The sequence below is a fragment of the Meleagris gallopavo genome, chromosome 10 (assembly GCF_000146605.3).
Source record: "Meleagris gallopavo isolate NT-WF06-2002-E0010 breed Aviagen turkey brand Nicholas breeding stock chromosome 10, Turkey_5.1, whole genome shotgun sequence".
NCBI classification, from domain to species: domain Eukaryota; kingdom Metazoa; phylum Chordata; class Aves; order Galliformes; family Phasianidae; genus Meleagris; species Meleagris gallopavo.
The window spans coordinates 5,548,857-5,559,309 of NC_015020.2; the positions used below are offsets into that span (position 1 = coordinate 5,548,857).

Genomic DNA, 10,453 nt, shown 5'->3' on the forward strand with positions numbered 1-10,453 from the left:
GCTGCGGTAACGCTCTCGGAGCTTCAACGTCGTGTTTGCACCGGTTCTGGTCCCGCAGGGACACTGTTTTGTTTTTCATTCCACGTTACGATTTCGTAACTTAATTGTCAAAGCTGATCACAGTGCTTTCTGACTGGGAAGCACTGCAAAGCCGATTCTGCAAATTTTGTATGGACACATAAGTAGCTACTACGTAACACAATTCCTGCTTATTATTAATATGCGATTGAGTAAGAAGATATGGAAAGCTGAAAGACTTCATTATCACAGTTAACAACGTTTAGATTTCCACGTGCTTTTACACTTCTACTGGTTAATCATCACTTTAGTGTCGTTAAGCACCACTGGAACGGATGGCAACAGGAGGAAGAGAACCTAGGGCTCATCTCTGTAACACACACAACAAAAATATGCTGGGCTTCAGCGAAGCACAACAGCTGCTGCCAGCTGTTCCTAGGAGCCCAGCACATCCGTATATACTGTAAGGCAAAGGAACCAAAACTGGGGTTAATTTTAGGAAGGATTTCTGTGACTTCTGCAGCTGCACAAATTTAGATTGTGATAGAAGTGGACCTCAGGCTCAGGAAAACAGGCATGCTCACTGAGGGGCTGTGGACATACATGCATTATTATGTGGGCATTCAGTATTATCAACTACTGTGAAATTCCACATTTTAGAAACAATTAACAGAGCAATTTCTTGCTCTCTGAATTGCTGTAGTACCATCCTTAAATGAAAATACTCCCTTTCTTTGACTAATTTTAAAAAACTAAAATCCTCCCTAACAACCGAAGAAACAAATACAATTTTATTGGGTTATTGCCCTGTATTGTTGTGTAATCCTTACCTTCTGCATTTGCACTGACTTGTTTTCCCTTCTGCTACCTGGCATACCTGGTAGGAAAAACAGATTGCATGCTTTAAGCCTGTAATGCACCTGGTGCATTTAGTGGGAGGAGAGCCTGAAGGGGATGGGCCAGAAAGAAAGGAACTGTCAATGGGGCTGCTTGGCTTACCATGGTAGCCAAACTTTATCAGTGATTCCTGGTGAACTAAGTAATGCACTTGAGTTCTTTTCTAACCAACTGGTTTAGCAGTTTATTCTGGGAAAGGTCATTGAAAGGCAGAGACTATTACTCAGCTGTGCAATAAGAAAAGGGATTGGGTAATTGCCAAGAACATTCACAGCAATCAGTATCAAAAAGAATATTAAAACACCAAAAAATATAGAGTGGCATAGATGTTAGCTGTTTATCATCAGTTGCAACTCCTTTTAATTTCCAGCAGATTGAAAGATCACAAACAACTGTCCTTTAAAAACAACAGGGAAGAACCAATCCCATCTGGCAATAATGAGGTAAGTTGAGTTTTTTAAATAATATAATTCATATCAGACACTGTTTATGCACTGTAGAAAAAACTGATCAAAACTTGTGAAGAAACAAGAATTTTAAATTGCTGAGACTGTTCTGGATCACTTCATTTAACTAGAATTCTGCGATGAAAGCCTGAAGAAGTAGTGGAGTAATGTGTAATATTTACAGGTAAATAACTCCTTAGTAGTAGCTTAGAATATTTATCACATATCCAGTGTATTCCAACCGCACAACTAGAGGAAGAGAAATAGCTGTGAACAACACATCACTTGAGGTACAAATAGCAGGATGCAGTGACTGACAGGTCTTGCTGAGGCCTCAAAAACTGAGACCACCTAAGAGACTCTTAAGACTCTTAGTAGAAGAGACTACCTTTGTAGGAACTACTGTGTAAAGTCTCCTGCATAGCTCCAGAAGCAGGACGATCCAGGAACCCCGTCCTTATACTACAGTGGCAAAAGGTGCCTCAGTAACAGGCACCAGATCTCCCTTTTCCCAGCTAAGGCACAGCATGCACAGTGCTGGAATCCCTCTTCAAGTGTTTTCTATTTTCAGGTGGATGTGCTGGGTGAGGAGTATGAATGTTCAGCCAAAAACACTGTTCTGAAAAAATAAAAGATGGCAATCTAGAGTTAAAGGATTACTTTAAGTTAACTTTGTATTTCGCTGTTCTGCAAAAGTTAACAAAAAGTGAAAGTAAAAGGCAAGTAGATGTTAAAAATTGATTACCAGAAGTATCTCTCAATAGAGAAAATTGAGAAAAGTCCTGAAATTCTCTTATTATATAGTCATTTGTTTACCTGGATGAATTTAGGGTTATGCAAACTTTGCTCAAGAAAAAGAGAGATATCTGTACGTGCCATTAATAAATTTTCCTTTTCTATCACTTCTTTTAAAGGTATTTTTACCTCTGTAAGCTTCCAGGAAGAGTTATGGGAATCCGACTACTACGCTTTACTTCTGTGGTGATCATAATCTTACTTCTTGTGGCAGGAACTTTAACAGCTTTGCTCCCCAGTATCAAAGATGACAAAATACTTAATTTTAAAAGGGAATCAAAAACCCAGAGTCAGCCTGCAGTAGATTCATTTACTCTTATTATGCAGACATATAACAGGACTGACTTACTACTGAAATTATTAAACCATTACCAAGCCATCCCCCATTTACATAAAGTAATTGTTGTGTGGAACAACATTGGAGAGAAGATGCCAGAGAAGATGTGGAATTCCTTAGGCCCTCATCCTGTTCCTGTTATTTTTAAAGCTCAATCTGTAAATCGCATGAGGAACAGACTCCAGAACTTTCCTGAGCTAGAAACAAAAGGTAATGAGCAAGTCACATTTCTTTTAGTTATGTTTTTATAAGTAAAAACTATATACTTGTTCTTCCCACAAAGAATCAAAATTGCTCTTTACAGGTTTTCAGTAACAGCTGGTAAAGCAAAAAGTAACATAAAGAAGGAAAAGCTAAACTGTTAAATCCACCAAACTATCAACAGAGCTGCTCTAACTACACAGTACTCCCCATGAAGTAATCTAAAGTCTCCTAGCTCTAGAAGACATTCTCTCTTTAGTGGCTGGCCCTTATATGAGCCCATGAGCTCCACCCTGGATCCACCCCTTATGGTCAGGTGGGCAGCGCAGGTGCAAACAATTTGCCTGTATTTGTCACACCCCTTCAGCAGGTGCTCAATTACCAGTCCAAGTCCTGACCTAACAGTTCCCCTACAGTGCTATAAAAGAGAGATAGTCTAAGTTGTGCTATGTAGTAAACCTTGGAATTGTTAAGCTGTTTAATAGAATATAGATGATGTAAAAGCTTGTGATGTAAAAGTAGCTTGTATAATAGTATTTAGATAGTAGTAGGATAGGAGCCTTTTAGTAAGAGTAACAAGAAAAAAAATGCTCTATGCATTTTGTTGGGTTTTGCAGCCATATCTGTTCTCTATTACCTTTGCTCAGTATAGGTAAGCGGTTCAGTTCTCACGTTAGTGTAAACTGGAACTCATCATGTATGTGTTTGTTGAGTTTCTCTTAATTTTGGCTTAAACCATCTGTTTGATTTAGTCCATTAATTTTAAGGTAAGGTTTTCAACCATGTTTTGTTATTCAGATGAACTTGTTTTTCTGTCTGACTTTTTATTTCAAATCGTGTACTTTTTAACAATATTTTCCCTAGTCTTTGGCCATTCATCTAAATATTTTTCCTAAGTTTTTTCTAGGTGAAGCACGACAGTAAGGCCTATTTGTTTCAACTGGGGGGAAAAAAAATGTTGCATTACAGACCTGGCATTACTTTTAATTAGTAAGGGAAATTTTACTTTGTTTTCTTCTTAACATACCTCAACCTGTGTTTGCTAGTAGGATACTAGAGATCCTACTAGAGTAGAGGATACTTCACTTTCCCAGTGTTTTTTTCTTTTTTTTTGGTGTTGATTGTTTTTCAAACACTAATAGGATTGTGCTGACTGTAAATGTAGAGGCTTTAATGTATCTGGAGTTGGGATGTAAGAGTATTTTCCTTTTTCTAATAGCCCTTTGTTTGTAACTTAAAGATTTTTTTTCATCTATGGTTAATCATATTAAATATTGCTAATGCAATTCACTAAGTTTGTTTATTTAGAGGAGGGAGGGAGGTGGGTAAAAACTTTGTACTTAAAATTTCTCATAAATCTCATTCACTAAAGAATGGTTTATAACTTTTTAGCTGTATATTTCACAAGCTTAATACAATCTGAAGTTGTTTCGTCAAGTACGTACTCCAGATTTTCCAACATGCATCCCTTGAGCTGCACTGCAGATGGTTAGAGGTTGCTGGGTTTTATTGTAGGCTAGTAAATAATGTAAAACTTAGTGTAACTTCCAGTTATTGTGAAGCTATAGCTAGCTTTGGTTTTGGTTTGAAATCTGTTTTCTGATTCTGCTTTCAAGGAGTTATGATTCAGATCATCAATATAGCTTACTTGTTATAGGAACTTCATAGTTTGTCAAGTACTGTATTGCATACTGTGCCCATGCATTTTAATCCTTAAAAAAACTTTCTTTTTCTTTAGCTGTTTTAATGATGGATGATGATACACTCATCAGTGCTCATGACCTTACTTTTGCCTTTTCTGTTTGGCAGGTAATGTTTTCTACCTTAGCAGGTAGCATTTGTGAGTTACAATTGAGATTAATGGCTTTAATTAGAAAGAGTAGTACTATATCTTAGTGTTCTACTATTGCTTTTCTTAAATTAGATTTTAAAATCTACGAAGATCAGATAGTAGAACTTGCAAAAATATTCTTCTATGTTACTTATACCTGTAATCTATAGTTTTCAAACTTGTAATTCTTATATATGTGTGCATTGGCTGCTGATTGCTGAACTTAAGTTACAAGTATGTTTCAAAACACCACTGAAAGTGTTTTCTCTAAGAGTTGATTGCCAAGTATGCAGCTGCAAATTGAAGGTAAATGTGGAATGAAGCAAATTGCATCAGTTTTGTAAAACCGTACTTAAATGCAAAGCTCCTGTAGATTGAAGGAGTGTATACCACCAGTTTTGTTCTCTCTTTTTCTGGCTATAAGCTTATGCTCCTCTCACTTAAAAACAAACAAAAAAAAAAACACAAGTCTTTCATGAAAATATTTAATGTCTTTTGATTTCACAGTGTGCTCTTCATTTATGTGTTTTAAATTTCTTTTTCTTTCAGCAATTTCCAGAACATATAGTGGGATTCATTCCTAGAAAGCACATTTCTACTCCTTCAGGTGTATACAGTTATGGCAGCTTTGAACTGCAGAATCCAGGAATTGGAAATGGAGATCAATATTCTATGGTTCTTATTGGTGCAGCGTTTTTTCATTGTAGGTATTTAGAAGACTTTCAAAGACAACCAGAAGCTGTTTACACTTTAATAGATGAAACTCAAAATTGTGATGATATTGCCATGAATTTTCTGGTAGCAAGGCGTATTGGAAAGCCTTCAGGAGTGTTTGTGAAGCCTGTTGATATAAGAAATTTAGAGAAAGACACAAACAGTGGCTATTCTGGGATGTGGCACCGAGCAGAGCATTTGTTACAGAGATCTTACTGTGTAAATAAATTGGTTAATATTTATGATGGCATGCCTTTAAAATATTCTAATATAATGATTTCCCAGTTTGGGTTTCCTAATTATGCCAATCACAAAAGTAAAGTGTAAATCAATGAATTTAAGGGGTTAGATGGTAATACTCAGCGAGTTGTACCAAGTACAAGGAAAGAAAAAAAGTGTAATTACTGTATCTTGGCCATCCTTATTTGCAGCCTTTGAGTTCTTTCATACGGCATTATGGCATTCCCCCCTCCTACTCTTTCTTACCAAGGTAAATTTTCAGAATTTTTTTAATATATATCTTAATGTTTAGTTGTAATAAAATCTTCCTCTTCCCATAACCTGAGAGGTGTTTACAACTAGGCCACTTCTTCAGAAACATGCAACCAAAAATGTACCCCTATACTTGAGTGTTCATAATCTGATTTTTTATTTTTATTGTGTCCCTAGGTAAGTAAGCGTGGTTTTGCTGTGTGTGGAGAAGATTCCTTCCCCTGCTTTTCCCTCTCCTTCTCCTCCACACACTTCCTACTGAAACTGTAAAAGGGCTACAACAAACAGACTAGGCTCCTAGATTCCTGTACAAAACTCTTTTACATCTGTATGTAAGCTTTGTATTCTGAGATATTCCTGAAGCTGCTGTGAAGGCAAACCAGAAGAAGAGTACCCCGCTTTGAGCTTAGTCCTAAAACCATTGCCTACAATATCTACTACTGCTGAGGTTGTGAAGAAGGATCTCTTTGATACATCTTTTTCTCTTATTAATAATTAGCCTAGAGTTGCTGAGATTGCAAACAGTTGAAAGGTAAAACTTACCAGTTGGAAACGAAAGAAACACTTGAATACATGAAATATGAAAATTATATATGCAGTCTAATCAATGAGATTGTTTATCAATACTGTCTTTAGTATTTAGTTTTCTTTTGGTATATTGTGTGTATGTTGTTACAAAATTGTGCCCAAGTAAATCTTTACTTCTAAAATATGTCTTATTTCCAATTGCTAATGAGAGCATGCTGCTCTACATTTTTTCTAGTTTGTACACTTTGTAATATTACAGGTCTACTTTTTTTTTTGAACTGATCTTTCACATGAACAATTTGTGATTCCTTTTATCTCTGTTTTTGGCAGCTATGACAACAGAATTAAAATATGCAATAAATGTGTAAAACATGTGTTTTAAGGTACATGTGCTATGTGATGGACTGGACTATTATCAGTCTTTGAATTATGTGGCTTAATCTGTGGCAAGAGAGCAATTTTTAGTAACTTCTGTTTTATTAGAAACAGCGTTAACATAGGAAAAATTTCACTGTAACTACATAACTATTTTGTGGTATGGATGAAAAGCAAAAAAAAAAGCAGTGATTTTTTTTTTGTATCAGAAGAATCAAATCTGCCATCTGATCTAGGTTTAATCCCACCTACGTCAGTTTTAATTTATTTTCAGTACTAGTTCAGAAGTTGGTAATCAATAACAGCTAGTGTCTACAATACACCATCTATACAATTGGTGTATGATTATTTTTTAATAAATTACCTGGACGAAAACAGTCTTTGAAATATGACATTCTTACAGCTGTTTCTGGATATGGGCTTTTCGGGTTTCTTTCTGGAGAACAGAGGATTCTTTTGTTTTGTCATATCAGTGTTGAAGAATTTATGTTCAGTGAAGGCTTCCTAATATTTCTATAAGACTTAAGAAAAAAGCAAGCTTCTTATATCAAATTAAAGTCTATTCATTTTTGTTGTAAATTGTATTTACTAGGCTGTAGTGATAAGCAAAATCCAAACAAAACTATGTGAGAAGTGCAACTAGAAGTGCAACTTTACTAGTGGTAGCTTCCTGCATTTCATTCGTTTATTGGGCATCTTTAATTTCTGTTCTGTACAGTATTATGTTACATTTCCACGATTTTAGTTGTATTTTACCTTTTAAATTGTGAACTGTCAACTCAGCTGAATTTTAATCTTGAGGGTTTGTTTTTTGAGGGAAAAGGGATTGTTTGGGGCTTCCTGTTTTGTCGTCTTTTGTTGTTTTCTTTTTTAGCAGGAAGCTCTTCTGTATCAGTGAAGGAATGAATAGAAAAGCTTTTATTATTCTGGTAAATTTAATTTGTACCTTTGTCAAATAAAATACATTAATTGATTTGTTCTCTATTTATTTCACAAAGTTTTGACCAAGTTTTCAGTGTTAGATGTCTGAAATAAGCTCATAAGTTCAACATAGATAAACAGTACCAAGATCTCATTTAAAAATAGAAAATATTACAGGTACTTGCTGGCATATGATTATTTAAATTAGGTAAGGCTTATGTGTGACAACTAATAGTACAAATATAGAAAACCCACTACCTGAAACAAGTGAACCAAAAAGTTCAAAGATCAGATTTCAGGTCTAGCCATTTTTCATTTTGCTTAGGAACAAAAAGAGGTTTCTTTGTTTTAAAGGCTTATTTTTATTTTATTTTATTTTATTTTATTTTATTTTATTTTATTTTATTTTATTTTATTTTATTTTATTTTATTTTATTTTATTTTATTTTTATTTTATTTTATTTTATTTTATTTTATTTTATTTTTATTTATGAATTTGTCCCTTCATGGTTATAGAAGTACTTTGATATTCTTTGAGATATTTTACTAAAAATTTAAGTATTAACAATTTTTCTTTTATTATGGTAAGAGTTTGTGTAGATGTCATTTGGAAGTATCTTGGAGTCTAAACAGATTTATCACTGCCTCTGAGTTTAATGTTAGAAATCAGTGTTTGTATGACACAGGGTTTTATAAGTGGTATCTGAAATACATACTTAAGAAATATTTTATTGGGGAAAAAAAAACAAACTATTTTAAAATATTTATTGAGAAGTACAATTCTGTAATTTTTTTAAGAGGGTGCAGTCCTGAAATTGTGATAAGGCTACAAGATTGCTTCTATAGTTCAAAAAAAAAAGCCACTAGATGTCACTGTAGACTGGATCAAATGTTAGAAATAGCACTTGAAGTGATGAAAAGTATGAGGTGAAAACATTCTGAAAGCATTTTAATAGGTTTAGTCATACTATAAAAGCTAAGAGGAAATACTAGAACTAAAAATCCATAACTATTTAGTACATTTTCACAGGGGAGAAGAGAGACTAAGTACTTCCTGTGCTTGAAATGTATGTAATTGCCACTAACTGTATCTGCATGCAACCAAAGGAATGTTTGTGATCTTACATGTCTTGTACAAAAGACATGTAAGCCATCTGTGAGCAGCTTTTGATAGTGAGACTTCAGTTGCTAGCTGTGTTTGCATCCCAGATATACCAACCTAGCTAAGATGTATTTGCAAAGAATAGATTCAAGCACAAAACTAACTAGCTTCAGATTCTAGATACTGGGTATGATCCTTGTTATGCTGTTCCATCTTTCCTTCTATTGGCTAAGATACCTTAATTCAGGTTCCTTTGAGTATGCTTATATATACTCTCAACACAGAGTGTGGTATGTGCTTAGAGATGTTGCACTGAGTCATAATGGATGTTTAAGTAAAAGGGGAGTTATGGGGATATGGTTATGAATCTGCTCCTTAGAGAATTGCTACCCTAAGACCTTGATTGTACTCCGTACTTCATTGACTTGATTTATTTAAGGATACAAGTGGAAGAGAAACTCATAGTAAAAGATGAGTACGTTGATTTACGTGACAAGCAAACAATACCCTATGACAACCTTTTTCAACTTAGTTCTAACACATGACTATGGCCTTGCAAGCATCTTCTACAAAAGAGTACTTAGTAAGAATAATGTTCCTTACCTAAACTCATAGAGGTTCAAAGGGAATTGTATTTATGTTCTGGAGCTATGAAGAAAAAAATATATATATAAGAATGAAGGTACAAATTATTAGAGTAGTACCAAAAATAAGTAAGGAATTGTGAAACTAATAAATGCATGAGAAGTGCTTCCTGTAATATTTAAGCACAGATTAAAAATGGAAGAGGGGAGTGCTTTGCAGTGCTGTTTGGCCTCACCTGCAGCACACAGAAGGGTATGAAATGGCAGTAACAATTATTTTTGTAACAAAAAGATGGTGGCAACAACACAGACCTCAGTTCTGAGTAGAACTTTGTATTGTAATGTCTTTTTAAGGTGTTTCTTTTTTTTTCGCCTTTAGGAAAGAGTAGCATCCTTTTTTCTTCTTATGGGAGCATGTCTCCTGTGCTGCTTTCTGTTGTTTGGGTGTGAGGATGAGCTGTCTGTGGCACTTACAGGCTCTTTCTGAAGAGGTGGGTGGAGAAAAGGCATTAATACGGAATGCTTTTAAAAAGTGGTTATTCGGCAGTTGGATGATTAAACTGTAGGCTAGTTCAGCTATTGAGATTCAACCACCAGCAGTCAATCTTTCACTTAAAAAACAAACAACCCAAAACTTAGCGTAGTGTTACCACAGACTTAGCAGCGTGTGCGAAACGTCTTGCCGCTGCGAAACTTCTCAGTGAGAGGGAATCCCGACCTAACGTGTTAGAGGAGTTCCACACGCTAAGGCTGCGTGCTCTCAGGACCCCGTTCGCGCCTCGGAGCTTCTCACACACTGCGCAGACCGCGGAGATCCCCGGAGGCGGGATGGGGCGCTGTTGAGGCGATACCCGCCCGAGGGGCGTGGCTGAGAGCAGCCCTTTCTTCAGCGTGCGCCGCTCATAGGCAGGAGAGTTGGGAAGACAGCGTGTGATTGGTGGGTTGCCTGTCCATCCGGCAAGAAGGTAGCGCCTGCCGGGCCCGGACTTCGCAAACATGAGTCCCAGCTCGGGGCGTGAGTGAAAGGGCTCTTATGGCGCCGTGCCACACTTCCCTACTCCCTTTCCTGCACCGAGGCAGCCAGCTCGCTCGTGTCCACTCCTCGCCGGGGAGATACTAGCTCGGCTCGCTCCCCGCCGTCTCAGATCTCTCGAGCCGGTCACCGGAGCGCTCTGTTTCCTCGGGCCGCTCCGCAGAGCGCAGCCTCGGGGC

The 10,453-nt window shown here is 36.5% G+C and overlaps 1 protein-coding gene across 4 annotated transcripts; it reads left to right on the forward strand.

Annotated features, from left to right (window-relative positions):
• EXTL2 (exostosin like glycosyltransferase 2) lies at nt 1-7,607 on the forward strand. Of its 4 annotated transcripts, XM_010715633.3 has the most exons (5): nt 2-1,358; nt 2,276-2,703; nt 4,433-4,503; nt 5,075-5,228; nt 5,909-7,607. In XM_010715633.3, exons 1-5 carry the CDS (start codon nt 1,354-1,356, stop codon nt 5,914-5,916), a joined length of 666 nt encoding a protein of 221 aa, XP_010713935.1. In that variant the 5' UTR covers nt 2-1,353; the 3' UTR covers nt 5,917-7,607. The 4 variants fall into 4 exon arrangements, with proteins under 4 accessions (XP_010713933.1, XP_010713935.1, XP_031410633.1 ...); XM_010715631.3 differs by having other exon boundaries at nt 1-1,358; nt 5,075-7,607; XM_031554773.1 differs by lacking the exons at nt 2-1,358; nt 2,276-2,703 and adding an exon at nt 2,723-3,346 and having other exon boundaries at nt 5,075-7,607.
• The last annotated feature ends 2,846 nt before the right edge of the window (nt 7,608-10,453 follow it).